Source organism: Poecilia mexicana, unplaced genomic scaffold, assembly GCF_051168715.1.
Source record: "Poecilia mexicana isolate PSO_F unplaced genomic scaffold, ASM5116871v1 scaffold_4, whole genome shotgun sequence".
NCBI classification, from domain to species: Eukaryota; Metazoa; Chordata; class Actinopteri; order Cyprinodontiformes; family Poeciliidae; genus Poecilia; species Poecilia mexicana.
The window spans coordinates 19,193,956-19,213,933 of record NW_028263373.1 but is presented as its reverse complement, the minus strand read 5'-3'; the positions used below and the strand labels follow the sequence as shown (position 1 = coordinate 19,213,933).

General features: G+C 38.0%; 2 protein-coding genes and 1 non-coding gene across 4 annotated transcripts in view; 2 read left to right on the top strand and 1 right to left on the bottom strand.

Moving 5' to 3' along the window:
* The window catches only part of LOC106919104 (1-phosphatidylinositol 4,5-bisphosphate phosphodiesterase gamma-1-like), a 29,576-nt gene extending 19,150 nt beyond the window's left edge, over positions 1 to 10,426 (top strand). The window contains exons 13-32 of one of the 2 annotated variants that reach the window (XM_014989280.2): positions 10 to 178; positions 395 to 514; positions 1,135 to 1,242; positions 1,359 to 1,543; positions 1,672 to 1,872; positions 2,454 to 2,573; positions 2,708 to 2,891; positions 3,407 to 3,484; positions 3,850 to 3,953; positions 4,041 to 4,137; positions 4,234 to 4,300; positions 4,569 to 4,735; positions 4,998 to 5,094; positions 5,190 to 5,414; positions 5,503 to 5,648; positions 5,751 to 5,865; positions 5,955 to 6,116; positions 6,203 to 6,291; positions 7,396 to 7,580; positions 8,655 to 10,426. In XM_014989280.2, the coding sequence (XP_014844766.1) occupies positions 10 to 178; positions 395 to 514; positions 1,135 to 1,242; positions 1,359 to 1,543; positions 1,672 to 1,872; positions 2,454 to 2,573; positions 2,708 to 2,891; positions 3,407 to 3,484; positions 3,850 to 3,953; positions 4,041 to 4,137; positions 4,234 to 4,300; positions 4,569 to 4,735; positions 4,998 to 5,094; positions 5,190 to 5,414; positions 5,503 to 5,648; positions 5,751 to 5,865; positions 5,955 to 6,116; positions 6,203 to 6,291; positions 7,396 to 7,580; positions 8,655 to 8,715 (2,680 nt within the window). In that variant the 3' untranslated portion in view covers positions 8,716 to 10,426. Of the gene's footprint in view, positions 1 to 9; positions 179 to 394; positions 515 to 1,134; positions 1,243 to 1,358; positions 1,544 to 1,671; positions 1,873 to 2,453; positions 2,574 to 2,707; positions 2,892 to 3,406; positions 3,485 to 3,849; positions 3,954 to 4,040; positions 4,138 to 4,233; positions 4,301 to 4,568; positions 4,736 to 4,997; positions 5,095 to 5,189; positions 5,415 to 5,502; positions 5,649 to 5,750; positions 5,866 to 5,954; positions 6,117 to 6,202; positions 6,292 to 7,395; positions 7,581 to 8,654 lie in introns of those variants that run through there. The other variant, XR_001418553.2, reaches the window with a different exon arrangement.
* A 1,107-nt stretch (positions 10,427 to 11,533) lies between these two features.
* LOC106919106 (alanine aminotransferase 1-like) lies at positions 11,534 to 19,934 on the top strand. Its single transcript, XM_014989282.2, has 11 exons — positions 11,534 to 12,058; positions 12,622 to 12,711; positions 13,297 to 13,405; positions 13,985 to 14,118; positions 14,520 to 14,763; positions 14,848 to 14,927; positions 14,992 to 15,128; positions 18,447 to 18,621; positions 18,705 to 18,860; positions 19,136 to 19,242; positions 19,330 to 19,934. Exons 1-11 carry the CDS (start codon positions 11,942 to 11,944, stop codon positions 19,430 to 19,432), a joined length of 1,452 nt encoding a protein of 483 aa, XP_014844768.2. The 5' UTR covers positions 11,534 to 11,941; the 3' UTR covers positions 19,433 to 19,934.
* On the bottom strand, positions 16,051 to 16,123 carry trnam-cau (transfer RNA methionine (anticodon CAU)). The gene has a single exon. It is a non-coding gene; the product is annotated as a tRNA-Met (tRNA).
* Positions 19,935 to 19,978: the final 44 nt, after the last annotated feature.

Sequence of the window (19,978 nt, the reverse complement as noted above, 5' to 3'; positions counted from 1 at the left end):
CCTGTGCAGGTATCCTGTGATCTTATCCATCGAGGACCACTGCAGCGTGGTCCAGCAGAGGAACATGGCAACGCACTTCAAGAAGGTGTTTGGAGAGCTGCTGCTCACAAAGCCGGTTGACAATAACGCGGACGAGCTTCCTTCACCCCACCAGCTCCGCAGGAAGATCCTCATCAAGGTGACTTCTTGATGCCTATTTGAGACCAAAACCGTCTTTGAGTGTTGAAAATCTGACCACGAGTCAAATGGAGCCCTCCATATTCACGAGACGGTTTTTTTGAACGAGCCTGTTGATTTTGCATTAATTCTTCATCCTGAAGAATTTCATTCCTTTAAATCTCTAAACAGAAAAGAGGATGGTTGCTTACTGAATCTCTTAATTATTTCACTGCAGCACAAAAAGCTGGTGGAAGGAACCCTGTATGAAGAGGTGACTTCAGCTAGCTACTCTGAAAACGACATCAGCAACTCACTGAGGAACGGCATCCTTTACCTCGAGGACCCCATCGACCATGTGAGCTCGTCTGCTTTTATTCAAGAAACTCTCAAGTTACCACAACAATTGAAGCAGCACAAAATAAATAACAAATGTCAGAAAATATACTGAAAACTGAATAACTTTTGAAATACAAAAATATAAAAACTAAATCCATTTTAATGAGAAAAAAAATCAAATGACAAAACGTAGCATGTCTTTTAAATTTAGGCTAATTTAATTCATTTTAATATTTTCCCATTTATTGCTATTCTTGTTTTATACGTGAAATTTCTCACCTTACATGGCATAAGAAAACATTTAAAGGTGAAACCAAGGACAGCAGTAGGCGGTAAAACCTCAGATTCAATTGGCTTTCATCACAGAAGAGGCAGAAGCTCGCTGTGGCTCACGCCTGATTGGCTCAGAGCGAAAAGAAAGCTAGTATGAAATACTAAATACTGAAATAAAATAGAAAATAAAAATATATGACACAAAAATACAGTTCGACTGAATATGACATTATATTTCAAAGAAAATACAAAAGGTGTTTTACAATTTTTCAGTATTAATATTTTCCTTTTGACACTGCAGTCATTCCTGAAGACCTACGCATACCTGAACTTATGTTTGCTGAAATATTTTTGCGTACTTTCCAGACCTGGACACCACATTATTTCGTCTTGACCAGCAATAAGATTTACTACTCAGAGGAGACATCTCGCTACCAAACAGCTGATGAAGAAGAGGAAGATATGTTAAAGGAGGTAAGGAGATAATCTGGTTTTACTAACAGAGTAAAAAGTCTGTATTGTTTGTTTGACATCTTCAATGTTAAATCTTCATGCTTCCCTCCCCCACTCCCCCGTCTGGGCTTTGTCAGGAGTGTAACAACAACGAGCAGCACTGTGCAGAGCGCTGGTTTCATGGGAAGCTGGGAGGAGGTCGCGACGGTCGGCAGGTGGCAGAGAAGCTGCTCCAGGAGTACTGTGAAGGCGGGGGCAAAGACGGCACCTTCCTGGTGCGAGAGAGCGAGACGTTTGTCGGCGACTACACCCTGTCCTTCTGGTTAGAGTCATTTCTCTTTTAACTTGGTGCAGTGGCAGCTGAAGCGGTGCACGTGAGGTTAAGATTACAGCTATCAAATTCTCATCCAGCCAATCACAGCAGGAAATCTACTTTTCCTCCTCCTCCAGGCGTTCTGGTCGGGTGCAGCACTGCAGGATCCACTCGCGTCAGGAGTCTGGCTCCACCCGATTCTACCTGACAGACAACCTTGTGTTTGACAGCCTCTACCATCTCATCTGCCACTACAGAGAGGTGCCGCTGCGCTGCAATGAGTTTGAAATGAGGCTGGAAAATCCCGTGCCGCAACCCAATGCACACGAGAGCAGAGAGTGAGTGACTCAGACCAGGAAACTTCACCACTGGAGGAAACATGTGTATTGTCCTACTGAGTACATCCTTAAAATACATACATTGTGTTCTTTGCATTGTATAATGTAGGAGAATATTATTCTATAGAAAAGTTACATAAAATATATTTTATTTTTAATCCTGCTCTCTCCCTCCCCAGATTTGTTCATTAAAATTAGTCATTATTTCAAGACTGTTAATATATAGTAACTGACTTCATGAAGCAATATAGTTTATAAATGTAATGCATAACATCTGCCAGCAAGGGAGGAGTTTAAGGTGGAACCAAACATATAAATCCAGTCACATTTGACACCATGACTCTTCCTACTTATAAAAAAAGTAAACCATAATTTACTTTTTCCTTGTTAGACTATAAATAATAATAATAATAACAAACAAAGAGTCATGTTCTGCTGAATTGTGCTATACAAATAAACTCGATTGATTGATAGAGCATTCTCAATATTTTAACCAATTCAAACCTTTTTAAAACAAAGTAAATGGTAGACAAGTGGAAATACAGAATAGTTTGAAAATAATAGCGCCTCTTGTTGTCCAGGTGGTACCACTCCAACCTGTCCCGTGTCCAAGCTGAGCACATGTTGATGCGCGTTCCCCGAGACGGAGCTTTCTTGGTGCGAAAACGCAGCGAGCACAACTCCTACGCCATCTCCTTCAGGTAACTGACCAACATAACCCTACATTTGAACTCAATAGTCTTATGGACAGTGCTGCTCGTGAAATTCTCGAGTTATTCTGTGTGTTTTTTTTATTTTTTATTTTTATTATAAGTAACTCTCTATTGGCTTGCAGGGCGGAGGGTAAGATCAAACACTGTCGCATCCAGCAGGACGGGCGTCTCTTCATGTTGGGGGGTTCGGCAGAGTTTGAGAGTTTGGTGGATCTCGTCTGTTATTATGAGAAACATCCTCTGTACCGTAAGATGAAGCTCCGCTACCCAATAAACGAAGACACTTTGGACCGAATGGGCACCGTGGTAAGACGTTGCTCAAAATGAAAACTGAAACATTAATTTGTCATCAATATTTTATTTATATATATATATTTTTTTTAATTTGAGATCTATTTTATATGATATATTCAGTTAAAAATGTTTGAATCAACGCATTTAGTGGACCACAACATCCTGTCATATCATTTAGACCCTTAGAGATGAGAAATGCTGTCTAGCTATTGGATTAATTCAGTCCTAGGTTCAGCATATATATATATATATATGTATATATATATATATATATATATATATTTTTTTTTTTTTTTTTTTTTTTTTTACTAAGACTTTTCAGCTTGGCAAGAATCTACGAGTAAAATCTGTTTTTGCTTTCTTGGAACAAATCACGTTTCCGAATCAAAGCGGAGTAAAACTCTCATAAATGTCAATCTGCATATTTAAAGAGGAAAAAACATATAAACACCAAACCGGAATGCTGGTGGGCCAGAGCCCCACGTGTTTAGAGGATGTGCTAAAATCTGTTTAATTTGTCTTCTCAGGAGCTTGACTATGGAGCACTGTATGAGGCCAGAACTCCTCATTTTTATGTCGAGGCCAACAAGATGCCCACAGCGCGGGTGAGCTGGAGCTTTAATCCTCTACACTGGCCCTCTAGCGCCTACAGCACTACATGTTTTAGGTGCAGCAGCAGGTAAACATACAAAACAGTGACCCTGGAGAACCAGGATTGGTAGTTTTAGTAGTTTGCGTCTTTCGTTATAGAATTTGTTGCAAATGCTAAAGGTATGCCACAGTTTCTATTACCAGGAAAAGATAATCCTACACACTATAACACTCATCTCTGAAGCAACTCAATATCTTCATCAAAACATCTGTAAAAATCCCTAAAGACATATAAAGAGAAAAGAAAGGCCGTTGTTTTGTAGAGGCATGTTCTGCTCATACTGTAACTGCAAACATTTCTCTTTACCTTACATTTCAGTGTACAGTCAAAGCTCTGTATGACTACCGAGCGCAGAGAGAAGATGAGCTTTGTTTCCCCAAACAAGCGCTTATCCTGAACGTGGACAAGCAGGAGGGCGGCTGGTGAGTGCTCAGCTATGCAGCTTCCTCTAGGTCACTTGTTTTCATATAAAAGTCAGTCAGCGTCGACGTGCTGTGTGCTGCATTCAGGTGGAGAGGCGACTACGGAGGAAAGAAGCAGCTGTGGTTTCCTGCAAACTACGTGGAGGAGGTGTCCAGCTCCCCTACCAGAGAAATGGATGAAGCAGTGAGTCGAGATTTGAACCTGACATCCGATGATCTTCGTGCTGTCATTTAACTATTGGAAATAAGACATATTTTTCCAATTTTCTTGGTGCTTCAGTCTACAGAGAACAGTCCTCTGGGTAATCTCCTGAAAGGCTTCATCGATGTACCCACCTGCCATGTTGGTGAGTAAATCTTAGTTAGAATTATGTTTTTTTCTTTTAGTTCAGCAAAAACAGTAAGATTTAAAGCTTATCTTAAACTTTATTAAAGAGGCTCCAAACATTATTTTTTGCAACTATCCCACACCTTCTATTCGCTGTTACAGTAGCACTGTGCAGATGATTTTCTTGTCAGTGTTTTGGCTCCCAGATTCTCTCCAAAAACAATTTCTCAACAATAAACCCACTGAATGCCCTTCCATCCTCCTCCTGTTTCTCTCCTTCCCTCCAGCCGTCCATAAAGATGGGAAGAACTCCCGGCCCTTTGTGTTTACCATCCACTCGCAGCACCTGAGCTCTCACCCGGTCCAGAGTCTGGACGTGGCAGCGGAGAGTCTGGAAGATCTCAACTGCTGGGTCAGCAAAATCAGAGAAGCTGCACAGAATGCTGATGCACGGGTCAGTGCAACGCTGCACAGCAACACAGAAAACACCTACAAACACCATCCACACTGATGTTTCTGTGCAACTATCAGTGCTTTGCTAAACTGTTAATGCCTCATGAAGTCTTGTCACATTGCAACCACAAACCTCAGTGTTTGCTTCATTGGTCAAGTCATTTAGAGACTTGACTAATGGAAAGAAGACGATACATGGTTCAAAATCTACATTGTACAAGTCATGAGAAGATGTTACATTTGGTTGATCTCTACGGCAACAGATGCAGGAGGAGAAACAAATGGAGAGGAGGAAGAAGATTGCTGTTGAACTGTCTGATCTTGTGGTTTACTGCCGGCCGGTACCGTTCAACGAAGACAGTGAGCTTCAAAATTAACATCCTTACTTTAAAAAGAAAAAAAAAAATTGTTAAATGTTCCATGTTTAAGTTTCTCTGTGATCTTTGCTTTTGCAGAAATCGGGACTGAGCGTGCCTGTTACAGGGACATGTCTTCCTTCCCGGAGACAAAAGCGGAGAAGTTTGCGACTCGCACCAGAGGAAAGCGCTTCCTGCAGTACAACCGCCGGCAGCTGTCCAGAGTTTATCCCAGAGGCCAGAGACTGGACTCCTCCAACTACGACCCGCTGCCCATGTGGCTCTGCGGCTCCCAGCTGGTTGCTCTCAATTTCCAAACTCCAGGTCTGAAGCGTCTTCTTTATGCTTCAGGAGCAAATCTCACATTAAGAAAATTAGAAAACAGAGAGTTCTTCAAAATGCTTGTTTGCAGATAAACCCATGCAGCTGAACCAGGCCTTGTTCCTGCTTGGAGGCAGCAGTGGCTTCGTCCCCCAACCTGACATCATGAGAGATGATACCTTTGATCCTTTTGACAAGGACACACTGCATGTTGAGCCAATCACCCTCCAGCTACAGGTCAGCCTGACTTGTAGTTGCAGCCATTCAAGAAGATGTTTGATGAGAAGGAGAAAAAAAATCCCTGAAAATCTTTAATATTTCAACTTTTGTTTCAATCAGGTTCTGGGAGCACGCCATCTGCCGAAAAATGGCCGCAGCATCGTTTGTCCTTTCGTGGAGGTGGAGATCTGTGGAGCCGACTACGACGGCTTTAAGTGCAAGACTGACGTCGTAGGTGAGGCGGCTGCTGCGTTGCGTCTGAAGCGTTTTGTCTCGGTGCTCTGACTCGGCACGTTAACCGTCTCCTCCTCTCGGCCCTCCCAGCTGATAACGGTCTGAATCCTGTGTGGGTGCAGAGGCAGTTTGTGTTCGACATCCACAACCCCACCTTCTCCTTCCTGCGCTTCACCGTTTTCGAAGAGGACATGTTCAGTGATCCCAACTTCTTGGCACAGGCCACATATCCGGTCCGTCTGCTGCGGACAGGTGAGCCGCTCCCTCCCCTCGACGCATCCGACGGGAAATATGTTTTTAATGAACGCCCCGCTCCATGTTATGTTTCCGTCTCCTAGGCTACAGGAGTGTTCCTCTGAAGAACAGCTACAGTGAGGAGCTGGAGCTGGCCTCACTTCTGGTTCACATAGAGATCTACAATGCAAAGGTAGGCGCAGGTTTTTAGCTGGGTGAGGTTTGATGTTGGATCTAAACCAACCACATCACTCCAGCAGCTGTTAAATGATTGAAACAATCAAATATTTGCACAAGAAATCTCTCTTGCCTACTTCATTTGAGACAAAAGCATACTTCTGTCATATCTGACAACATGTTATTGGTGCATTCTTGAGGTTCCCTTCATTTTGTGCTGCTCCTGTGCCCCTTAAACACAACAAATGATTCTTTAAAGCTTTTACAGACACAATGTATGAAAATGCAAATGTTAATTATTTAAGGTCACTTTTTTTATCTTTGGAGAAAAAGAAGATTGTTGAAATGTTTTTTGTGTTCCCAGCCTTTATTTCCTCTCCTGTTGTTGAAATGAGGTGTCCTTGTATACTCCTTTATGTTCTTTATTCAGACCTTGTGTAATACCTCCCATCTCTGCCTCTTTCTTTCTCCCTTCCCTAACTTGCTTTCCCTCACTGTGTCCTTCCTCTCTTCCTTTCATGCTGTTCTTCCCTATTTATATCCTCCCTTCCTTTGTTTCCTTCCTTTTGCTCTGTCTCCCCTCTTTCTTGTGTCAAAGGCTGCAGCTAACAATTATTTTAATAATTGATTATTCATAATCAGATAAGAAATTTAGCCAGTTAAACCTTTTTATGCACATATAGAGAGACTTTAAATGATACAAATAAACAAATAATTCTTCTATTAAATAAGAAAGTACAACAATGAGCATTCATTTTGTGTTCACTTCCACACTTAATCATTTGTTTAACCAGTTAAGAAATGGATAGCAAAAGGTAGTCAATAGATGTTTTTTTTTTTTTTTTACACAGAATTTTAAGACAAGTGAAGCTAAAGCTAAGCTACTTAAGAAGTTCGATGTAGAACATTGTTAGTTTTATTTAACTGTAAAATGTATATACTTTTGTACACTTTTGGCTTAATTACCACTGAGCGTGTTGTTCATGGTTATTTCAGGTTTCAGATTTAAAGCTTGCCAACTATAGAAATATCTATCAGTATCTCCTCTGACTGCACATCACTGCTGTGACCTTACATGACCTCTCACGTTCTGCTCTCCTCGCCCTGCCTGCAACTGCAGGAAGAAGACGACGAGAACATGTACACGTCCATCGAGCGGCTGAGGGATCGGACGAGTGAGTTGTCCACCAGGGTTTCTCTCCTGGAGAGGTCGGGATCAGCAGATCTGAGCTACCAGCAGAGTGTGGAGGAGCTCAGGGCCACTCAGGACCAGCTGAGTGAGCTGGTGGAAGCTCGTAACCACCGGTAACGGATGGCGCACCATCAGAAGGGACAGAAACATACAGAAATAATGAATGTTCACTCCTGACATTGGCATAAAATCAGATTACTTCTTAGACAACAGGAAAAACAGGACAAAAACTGTTATTCTCTTTTTGTAGCTCTAATGTCATGAAAATGCAGAAATACTTGTTTGAAAATGTCAGTTGAATATAAATTGTATGACATGTAAATATTAAAAACTGACACTTCCTCAAAATGCTAAAGTAGCACCGAAATTTTGATGCTCTCTGTCGGCACAACATTCTGTGTGTCATCAGGAAAACAAGATGTTTGAACTTGCAAACCTGTTAGATCACAACGCCCCCGCGATGGAGAGCAGCCGCAAACCATCTGTTGTCAGAACTGTCATCTTGTCCACAATAACTCTGAGTTCTGAAGGCTTGGCGGAGCAGGCAAAACCATTAGATATATGTTTTTATAGCATCATTTTTAGTTAACCTGAGACCATGAAGCTCTTAAAAAAATATCAAACAAGAAGCTCCAAATCTGCAACTGAGGGAAATGCTTTTATATTGCCCTCACTTATCAATGTTAAAGCTATTCACAGGACAATTAAATATAGATATACTAGACTGAACAATATTGACTTGTTTTGCAGGATTAAAATAAAATGCCAATTTTGTTTTGGAAAAATGAGCGTCTGTGTTTGCCTCTGAGCACAAACACCCGAAAGAAAAGAATCAAAGTCTTGCAGTGACTCCACTAGTGGGGAACTTTAATGAACTGAAGCAACGTCATAAAATTTCTCTAAAATTATATATGTAGCTAATAAGTTCATACAAATGATCTGTTGCTGTTATAAGAAAGCAAAGGTTTTTAACACTGCTTCTCTATTGTTACTGTTTTTAGTTGTGATGTTCAGATAAATAGAACTTTGAACTCAGAAGTGGCTTGAAAAAAGAAACCAAGGATTCATTTTTATTCTGCCCACATCACCTTTTTTTCTTATTATCTTTTTTTATATTTACCTTCTTGTTTGAATAAATGTTTTGCATTCTAACTTGTCTATATCCTAAATTTCTCCTTGTTTTCCAGGTTGATGGAGAAGAAGAGGAGGGAGAAACTGAGGCAGCAGTTTGCAGCCAAGCGCAGTTAACCACTACGACCACCAGAGAGCGCTAGCCTACAGACACAGTGCCTGGCACGCTGTGTAGCAGCTGCCTCTACAGAAGCGACACGCAATCTGAAACTGGAAGAAAAAAGCAAAGTGGGACATATTAAAGCACTTATAGTGAAAAGATTACAAACAGAAACATCTCATGGACTAAAGACATAAAACTAAGCTATAAAACAATCAGGATTTAAGCTGAAACACATTAAGAGCAAACTGTGGGGGCTACTTCTAAAGGTTTGATGAAAACAGCTGAAACAGTAAGGTAATATATGGACAGAAGTGTGTTTTTCATTGCTGTGGAAAATTTCTAAAACTGAACATATACTGATTTTAGTTGAAAACTAAAACCTTTTATGTGATCAAACTCTTCTAAGTGAAAATGAAATATTACATTTGCTCTTACTGTGTATCAGAGTTTACAATTAAAAACCAGATGAAAGGGAGAAGAAAACTCAGGTTACACACAAAAAGTAAATAAAATGTTGATATCTGGATGTACAAAGGGAGCTGTGGGCACATGTAGCAAAGAGGAAATATCCTGTATGTGCCTTGTTGTCAAACTTTGTAAAGTTGGCTAGAAAGACAAAAAAAAAAAAAACTGCTTTTAGATAGAACTGGAAATTTTTCCTTTATGGGAAACATAAAAAAATTAATAAAAAAAAACTGGAGAAACAATGCACTCTTTTGGTTCAGACCACTAATCAGGAAGGAATCTAAAGACTGAAGTCTCCTTATCGAGTTGTTTTGGGGCAATGACATGAACAAGGCCCTCAGAAGAGCACAAAAATGTCAAACAAATCCTCACCAAAACACATAAGAAGGTCGTCTTCTAGTACATGTAAGGGCTCTATACTAATTCATACTACCTTCAAAGAAAGGGCGCCCCCTGGATGTCAACCATTACACACAAGTCAAATAAGGGCTATGATAGAAAACTAGTAGAGCACTTGTTTTTGATTTGTTCTGGGGGGTTTTTTCCCCCGTTTTTCTCAACACGTCTAATAAACCCGGATGGGATCAGCCTCCATCATCTGACTCTAATCAACAGATGTGGATGAGCTGGTCCTGGATCTGCAAAAAGCAGGTTTGATTACTGCATGGCTTCCTGTCTGACCCACCCATCAGGAGCTACTTTACCCTCGACTCACGGATCATTGTGTACATAACTTATTTTAGGTGAAAGAACATATTACAAGAAGGATGCTTTCTGTATCTTTATGGTAAAATTAATAGTGTGTAACTGGAATTCCCTTTAAAAAAATGTTTCCTTAGATAAAATCCTCTCTTTCCTCCCTGCAGTACGCTGTACTGTGCTGGGACTTCTATGCAAAAGTCATTTTCTCGGCCTGCAGCCTTTGTGTTTTAGAAAACCTGACTCCAGTTGTGTTTTCTCTCTCTGTACCTATGCTTACTGTCCAGTATTAATACTCCGTATTACAAATTATGTGCAAGTTTCCAGTTAATAAAGCTCTTTATGTATATTTCTACAGTGAGTTTGTGTCTGAAAGAGAAAATAACTAAATGCCTACCTGCCTGTGTGAAAATGAACAGATTTTCACCTAAGTTTACCTCAACTCACAAAGATCATGACGTGGACCATGTCATGTCATTTGGGAGGTGAGAATGACTTGTATACGACAACAGTCTGACTCCTAAATAAGCTTTGGTCAAGTAAAAAAAAAAAAAATAACAATGCCAAATAAAGTCAAAGCTGAAGAAATTAAATCCAGAAAGAGGACAGAGCCTTTATTTGGTAAAACAATTACAGCTATGAAATGAAATGAGGATAATTATTTATCGAGTCAAGTATTGATTTAAGAAATTTGTTAATTATTTGATTATATGGTCTGAAGATTTCACCACACAGATGGAAATATGAGTGTTTACACATCCCTACCTGTTTACCTGTCAGAAGACTGCGCCGGAGCTTTAAGATAATACTAACAATTGTACCAGGGATGCAAAGCAGCCGAGTGATTTATTAAAACCACGTACATTTCTGCTGCTGTAAACAATTGATAACATTTCAGCTTCTGGTGACTTTTTAGCATTCAGAAACCAGCATGTGCTCTAAAACTGGACTCGCCTCCAACCCATCAAGTCAGAAAAAAGGGCTTTAGATGCTGCAAATGGTCTGGCAAAGAGATCAGATTATGTTTAATCTTTAACTCCAATCCTCCTAAATATTATTAACAGCTAAAGTTTTGACTCTTAATTTTTTGTCAATATGAAAAACTAAGAGATGCTCACATCTGATGCTTTTCTGTTTGTGATTTGGGTAAATTTTGCTACCTGAATATGTCCCTGATGTATAAAGCAGTACATACAGATGGTCTCCAAAAGGTTGAAAAAAAAATCAGACAAAACATTGTCTAAAGTCCAGCTCAGACGTGTAAGTCCAACTGAAATAACTGAGAGGGTTATACATCAAATAAGTTAGAGATCAGATGAATATATAACTATATATCAGCTAAACATTCATCCAGTGTTCTGAGAACAGCAGTCCAGAAACCCTCACCAAGAACTCAATAGCAGCTATCAGACAAAATACATCGAGTAAAGAAAGCAGTTTCTGGAAATTTCAGTAAGTTAAATTTAAGTATTTTTTTAAAAAGACATTTTTAATATTGTTATTTAAATTCAAGACCCACATGGTTAATTAAAATTAGATTTAAAGTTGTCATTGTTTTGAGGTCAATCAGTAAAACTTTTAGACATATTTTTATCAATAATAAGTCAAATTATCTAAATTTCATTAGATTAGTTTCAAAAATTTTTTATCCATCATTATTGACAACAATGTATATTTAATCCTGTAACCTGCGGAAGTTTTGCATAGTTGCATGTTATTCTTTTTTTATAATTCTGGCACTCAAGTTTTTTGTTTTTGCATTTAAGTTGGCTTACTTCAACAACTTCCCATAGTATAAAGTTAGCTTAACAGCTGTTAAGTTTGATAAGTTTTAGCCAACTATCAGATGTCTCTGTTTAAATCAAACCTGGTTAGATGTATGCAGTTAAAACTGAAACTAAATTTTTTTTGCAATAAAAATGATTAAACATTAAATGGATGAATCTGGGAATGTAAGCTAATTACATTCTAAATTACAGTTAAACGTAATTTAGATCAGTTATGGCAAAGACTTCAAACCTTGTAAGAAACTTACGAAACAAAGGTTGTTTATCTTAGAAGTAGAAAAACAATCTGATGCATAAGCTGATGATGTCCCTGCAAGAAGTGAATCCCAGAGTGAGAGGGATCAGACTCTCATCTCAAAGTGGGCTGCATAGTCTGACTGAGAAGAACACCAGAGACATCAACCAGGTAAGCCCAGCCATCTTTCTTCACTTAGTAAGAATTACTGATAGGTATGGAAAATACAGTAAACCATTTTTTCCCCAGCCAAAGGCTTAATATGTCAAGACAAAGTAAAAAAAATAAAAAATCTCACATCATATGGCCAATAAATAATGAGATAAAAAAAGTGTCTCCAACAACTGAAAAGAAAAAGAAAACACAAATATAAAATCATTGCATCAAATCCTAAGAAGAGTCTCTGAAAACAAAAAAATAATTAATGTATTGCAATGGTCTAGTTAAAGTCCAGATTTAACCTGAATAAAGCATTGTGTTTGATACTGAAGAGAGTCCTGAGCAGAAAGTCATGTCTGGACATTTAGCAGAGGCACATCGTAAAGAAGAGTGGAACAAATGTAATCAACAATAATGTGTTTTTCAACATATTTGCTCCCAAGTGCAGTACAAGTGAAACCCTGAATATGAAAATTCCTCTCAATGCAATTAAGCCCATAATTGACTTTTGAAACTTTGAGGAAGGAGATGTATTTTAAAACTGATTTGCTGCCTTATACCATGTTCTCGTGTAGGGGGCGCCACAATCCTTCAAGGAGCTGATTAACGTCAGTTCAGGTGATCCCCAGAGAGCAGGAATGAAACCCATCTCATTTGTTCGCCAGGTGGGTTTTTTCATATTCCTTAAATTGATTCAGGCAAAAATCCTTTTTTAAATGTACTCCTAATGTGAACAATCCCAAAAGCATATATTTTGTCAGTGAGTTTCATCAACATCAATGAATTTATCAAATCTTTAGGAGCTCTAATGGTAAATATTATTTGGCCACCACAAGCCCTGATCTTAGTCCCATAGAAATTAGGCACAGCTGAAAAGGTGTGTTTGAGTGAGACAAGCTGACTCAGTCATAACAGTTTGTCAAGAGGAATGGACCAAAACTCCAGCAAACAATCACGAGAAGCTTCGGGAAGGACACCCAGAGTCATGTAGTGTAGAAGGAAAAAAGAAAATTATTTATTCTTGACTTTGATGAAAGAAACAAATTGTTTGAAAAATAATCTTCTTATTCTGGTATTAATCAAACAAAAATAATTTTGGCATTCCTAATTGAGAATAATGTAATATATGACAATCAGGAAATAATTATTTTTTTAAACAATCAATATCAACATCAATATCAACATCAACATCATGCATATGCCATATTTTCCTGCTTCAGTTCCTCTTTGAATTTGATGCCATTTTCTAGGTCCTGGCGGTGTGTTTGTGCCCTGAGCTGCTGAGTGACGAACATCTTCCTCTGGACGTCAGGCTAAGAGCCCTGAGGCTCCTGGAGGCTTGTGATGGTGAAAGTGTGGGTGAGGATTTGAAAAACAAAACAAGAACAAAACCGTTTTATTTCACATTTATTAAACCCAAATTTTATTGAGCTTTCTTCCTTGTGCTGACGAAATAAAACTGATTTGCCCATCATTTACAGTAACTAACTAAAGCAGGCTTTAAAAGCTCAAAGTGCTGCTACTCAATATGTAAAAGTTAAAACACAGAAAAATAAAGAAAACTACTTAAACTAGTGGTTAAGAAAAAATAAATTCAATCCAGCAAGTTTATAAAGGCCAATTTATTTTTGTTGCTTTGTGTCATCATCTCTCTCAGCTGCCAGAGACCAAATAAAAAGGAGTTTTATTTTCCCCATCTTGCAACTTCTAGTACATGATCAGATGCAACAACTGAACAATAAAAAATGTCATACTAGTATAAGTAGTATACACATAAATAAATTGTACATATATAAAACAACAAAACAAACACTACTCCGGAAAAAAATTGTTTACAGTATTATCCACCTCAGCCATCTTCTCATTATAGCACAGAATATGGATAAAGTTTTAATACTCTGTTTAATGAGTTAACTGATTGTTTATTATGATCTTTAGGTTCCTACACTGCCTCCTCTGGACTGCCTCACGTCAGACAAACAATTGCCGAATTCATCATGAAAAGAGATGAAGGTGTTCCTGCGTATGCTAAAAACATTTTTATATCCTCTGGAGCTCAGAGAGCCCTGATGGTGAGACAGAGATTTGTTTATGAGGAACTTTAAAAGGATATTGTAACAACAAACCTGACATAACCTGACATAAAGGAGAGGTGAGCTTCTGCAATTTTATTAATGTTTGCCCACATTTGAAAAATGGTACATTTGCAAATCCTAGTGTGGTTCCAGAAATGAGCAACAGGAACTACCTCAAAAGAAATTTAATTATTATCAAGAAAAAGCAAAGTAAAAAGACCAGGCTATAATATACATCAGTCAAAATTTCCTATTCCCAAGTCGGAAACTTCTGCTTCTCTATGAAGGAAATTAAAAGTACCTAACCAATCGAGTTATTAAAATCGAAGTAACAAAACAGTGGTTAGATTATTGCCTAAATTCCGATGGGAAAATAAAGTTTGTCTTTGTGTTTTAAGGTAATAGTAAAGCTGCTGTCCGGAGGGGAAGGGCGACTTCAGACTGGAGTGTTGATCCCTCAGCCCTGTCCACACGGACTGCTTCCTCTGCTAGACGAGGCCGGGGTGATGGCCGTGCCTTACCGGCTGATAGAGGAGGAAAACTGGGCTGTCGACTTGAGTGAGCTGGAAAGAGCTCTAACGACCTCCAGAGGGCGCTGCGAGCCCAGAGCAATCTACATAAGCAACCCAGGAAACCCTACAGGCAGGCCTGCACACTTCACTGCACGCAAACCAAATTCAGCTCGTTATCAACCCTGAGGAAGCTGCTGCTGTTTTCTGTTTTCAGGACATTTGCAGGACAGGGAGTCCATAGAGGAAGTGATTGAGTTCGTATCAACTGAGAGACTCCTTCTGCTGGTTGATGAGGTGATGATAAAATGTCTCCTCAGATTCAGAATAATGTTTTGAGCTGTTCTGCTCTTCCTTCTAGGTCTACCAAGACAGTGTTTATGCACCAAACAAAGAGTTTATTTCATATAAGAAGGTTCTGTTTGAGATGGACGAACATCAGAGAGACACTGTGGAGCTGGTCTCCTTCCACTCTTTATCCTGTGCCTGTGTAGCAGAGTGAGTTTCTCTTCCCTTCCTCATTAGTTGAAATCAGATCTCAGAGAATCTCAGTAAAATATGGGGGATGATTTCCATACTACTGACTTAAAAACTAGTTTGGAGTTTTGAGACAAACTCAATCCAACTTTCTGTTTACATAAATGTTTTGTTTTATTTCTGTATTTGAATCTTAGTTATTTTTAAAATCTTTAGTTTATGGCAGGGGTGTCAAACTCAATTTCACCGAGGGCCACTTCAGCATATTGGCCCCCCTCAACGGGCCACATTGACGGTACAAATCAGGAGTGCATCCCTGCTAAAACACCCCAGACAAACGGTTGACTTCCCTCATTCAGGTCTGTAGAGGCTTATAATGAGTCAATGGTCCAGGTGTGTTAGAGAAGGATAAATGTATGAAAATACAATGTTAAAATAAATTAAACACCTCATATTGTTAAATAACTGATTTTATGTATTGAAGTTTTATATATTGCATTTGAGTTCCCATGGCCTATAAAATGCTGGGGGGCCACGAGTTTGACACATGTACATTACGCCATAGAACTGCCAATTGGTAATTGAAGTAAAGTAGCTTCGATTTCAAAGAAGCCGACTGGCAAATGAATCATCACGAAAGAGGAAGGCTCTTGTTGTCTCACTGCACCCCAAGAGATGCATAACCTACAAAAACCATTTCTGTCTGGTTTTGAACCAGAGACCTTTTGCGTATGAAGCAAATGTGATAACCACTACACTAGAGGAACTGAACTTCTCTTGTTTGTTTCAGTTTGAGGTTCCAAAGTTGATGATGTGAGATGCAACATGAAAATTTCAACTGAGGTTTGCACTCAGATGCCTGGATTCAGAGTACAGACCATGACACCACAGAACCCTTGTTGACCTTTAGTAAACGCCTGTGATGAATAGAACATGCAAAATCTGTTTCTGTCTGGTTTTGAACCAGAGACCTTTTGCATATGAAGCCAATGTGATAACCACTACACTACAGAAACTCTGTCTCTTTGCAGTGATCCTGGTAGATGATCCACATTTTGTTAGAGACTAATGAGCATGGAACGATGTCAAATACCACAGATCCTCTCAGAGAGCACAGTAACTTGGTGAACAAACTGTCAGACTTATACTTGAGCCTAATTTCACATTACAGTCCATAAACTAAGCCTGGGATCAACAAATTGTATTAAAGATGTCATTAGCAGAAACAAATGGTTCTGCAGGTACTTGGCTAAATGGCTAAAAATAAAATCAATACTTACAAATAAAAAATGGTTCAAAAATAAAATTAACACATTAAAATAAAAATAAAAAATATCTGTGAAATACAATCAACAGTTGAAAATTAAAAATGGTTCAAAAATAGCTCAAAAATAATATCAACACTTAAAAATACAAAATCTCTGGAAAATAAAATATTATGTATGTTGTTTTGAAAAACATTAGAATATAAGCACTTTTATCAAATCTTCATTGATAAGATCATGTGAGTTCTTCTTAAATCCATGGAAACTCAATGGTTTGTAAGGTAGGTGAGTTAGCTCAGCAGGTTAGAGCACGGTGCTGGTAATGCTGAGGTCAGCGGTTCAAACCCCGTATGGGGCAACTCATGTATAAGGTCTTTCAGACAATCAACACTTCAAAATAAATAAGGGTTCAAAAATAAGATCAACACTCCACAATTAAAAAATGGTTCAAAAATAAAATCAACACTTCACAATTAAAAAAATGGTTCAAAAATAAAATCAACACATTACAATAAAAAAGGTTTCAAAAATAAAATCAACAATTAAAAAATGGTTCAAAAATAAAATCAACACTTCAAAATGTATAATGGTGTCTGTTCAGTCCATAAAATCAATACTTACAAATAAAAAATGGTTAGGAAGCACATTACAAACCTTTTGTTGAAATGGTTAAATTCAAGTCTCCATTACAGACCACAGAAAACTAAAGAGAATGCAACGTTGTGTTAATCCATTTGAGGAGCCGGTAGTTTATCTTGAGGAAATAAATGACGATGCCAAAGTTAATTAGACTGTAACATAAAAGTTAATTAGGTAAATCGATTTTTCTTTTCTTGGACGTTTTGATGTTAGCTTGTCGATGACTCAGTCTTATTCGCTGGGAAAATCAATAAGCAGCTTGAGGTGACTCTGCTGCTTTCTAGTGGCGAGAAGCTGTAATGTTTGGCTGGTAACAATTGGAATGCATGTGGGAGATGTAGTTTGTAGTCAATTTGTGCTCAAAACCTATTTTAAGTCAATCATCGGCCTATAAAATGCTGGGGCGGGCCACATAAAATGACATGGCGGGCCACATGTGGCCTGCGGGCCTTGAGTTTGACACATGTGGTTTATGGGGTTGAATGAAAAATATATTGATGAAGAAGTATTGTGACAAAACAGTAATTTATGGATTATTATTATGAAAAAGAATAGAAATGATTTTCTTTTTTAAATCTGAAGATAAACTTTCAATATTTCTCCTTTAAAAATATTATAATTGGTGACAAAATAAAAAAAGAATATGCATAATGCAGTTTTATAAGTACAGATGCCTCAATTTAAGAATAAAAAAACTCTATAAAAATGTGCTTAAGTGGAATGACATGATTGTCACTGTTTAATTGTAATTCATTTATTGTTTTATTTTTGTATAGATGATTGAAAATAGTTTCATTTTTAAAATGAGTTATTTTTATTCATTAACTTTAATATTTACTTTGATTCTTATTTTCAGTTAAGATGACACATTCTATCTCAGAATGGACAAATGCTTAATTCAAATCTTATAATGTCGCCGTGTTTTAATTTTTACTTTAGTTCTATCTTTTAAATCTTGAGAAATAAATAGTTGTAATATTTTGCTACATTTTTTATTGTTTTTTTTATGTTTCATGGTTTTTGAGAATTGTATATTATTTTAACACTGGTAATGGAAAAATAATTGTTTAATCTTCAAACAATGCTGTTTCGGTTATCTATTTGATTTCTTTTCTTTTAGAGGATACATGAGAAATAAGCAGTAATGACATTAAATTGAAATGAAATGAAATTCAATATTTTATAATTTGATCATGTGAATGGGCCATTATAATAGTCTACATTAACAAAGCTGTTAACAACAAAGCAATTCTACCTTTACTGGCTAAGACATCACAAGTTCACGCTGATTTGATTTCATTTTAGAGATTGATAATGTGACAGTTTTTTTGTGTGTGTGTGTACACATGTTGAGAATTAAATAAGTTCCTACAGGATTTTCATGTTTTCTGGTGTCTAATTTCCATTAATCACCCCCCTGGTGACCTGTGTGCAGGTGTGGCCTCAGAGCAGGATACATGGAGGCGGTCAACATGGACCCAGGGGTGATGCATTTCGTCGACACCATGCTCTGTACTGACATCAATGCACCAGTCACAGGACAGCTTGCACTGGATCTCATGCTCAGCCCACCCGGTCCGGGCGACCCTTCATATAACACATTTGTTCATGTAAGAGCAAAACCAAAGCCTCAACAGCAACTAATGTTTTTCATTTTCTTATATTCTTCTTTTGGATGATGTTTTCTTGGAAGGAGACTCTCGTGACCCGAGCCACTCTGGCCCAAAATTCTCAGCGGGCTCTGAAGCTGCTGAACGATCTACCGGGAATGAGCTGCCGCCCGGCGATGGGGGGAATCTACCTCTACCCACGTCTGGATCTACCAGCTGAGATCAAGGAGCAAGCCAATGTTGTTAATTAAATTTAATGACATTTAATTTCATTACATTTTCGCTAATCCCACTTATAAAGAGAAAATAAGGTGTAGAATTTGATATAAAATGACAACACAGAAGAATAAGATTAAACAGTATTTCACAAAAATAGGCATAAATAAATTGAATGCAGACACTATAGTTGAAAATTTAAAAAACATGCTGTGGTTTTCCTTGTAGCTGATGTCTTTCTCTTGTGTTGCAAACTTTTTTTTTTTTGTTGTAATCTTGCACATGGCCTGGTTTTCAGATGCTGGGACTGGAAGCAGTTGTGTTGTACTGCCAGATGTTACTGGAGGAGGAGGATTTGATTGTAGGTGCAGGAGATGATGGAACAAGTGGCAGCCATTATCTCAGGTAGGAAACAAGATGAGACAAAACCCCACTGGATCCAGAAAATATGTGCAAAATACCATGGTTCATAATCTCTTTTGTTTCCTTTAGATTATGTATTCTGGTTCCGCCTGACACGTTGGAGGAGGTTCTGTCTCGCCTTTCCTCCTTCCACCTTCGCCTCTCTGACAGAAAACTGAACAGAATTGTGTAGGACAAAGCTGAGAAGCAACAAGCTGTCACCAGTAGAGGAAATACACCAAAGCCACATGAGACAAGCAGAAAGATCATATTTAAATATTTGTTTTCTTTCCTGACATTTTTAGAATAATGCTAGAAAAAGCTTTTATTGAAGGAGAAACATATTTATCTTTTTATTAGTCAGAAATGTCTGGATCCTTTTTAAAATTACTGTTAGGTTTAGCTTCCATGCCAAAACAAAATGCATATGTGAACTGCTTTTCAGACTTGCTTGGATTGTGATAACAAAAGCATGAAAATATATGACAAGAGTAGCTGTTTTAAGAATTTGACTGTTATACAATAATGCTAATGTGAATAAATACACAATAGAAGAAAATGCAAACATTTATGTAGTTCTTTGCTGACCCTAAACTTTATATTCACCTGATAAGTAAATTTGGTAGTTGGTTGTTTTTGTCATTTTTAAAATGTCGATTCCATTCTCCTGACATCCACCCAAATATTCTGTTGTATGATGCACTGATGTTTTCTAAATAGCTTAAAAAAATCAGAATTT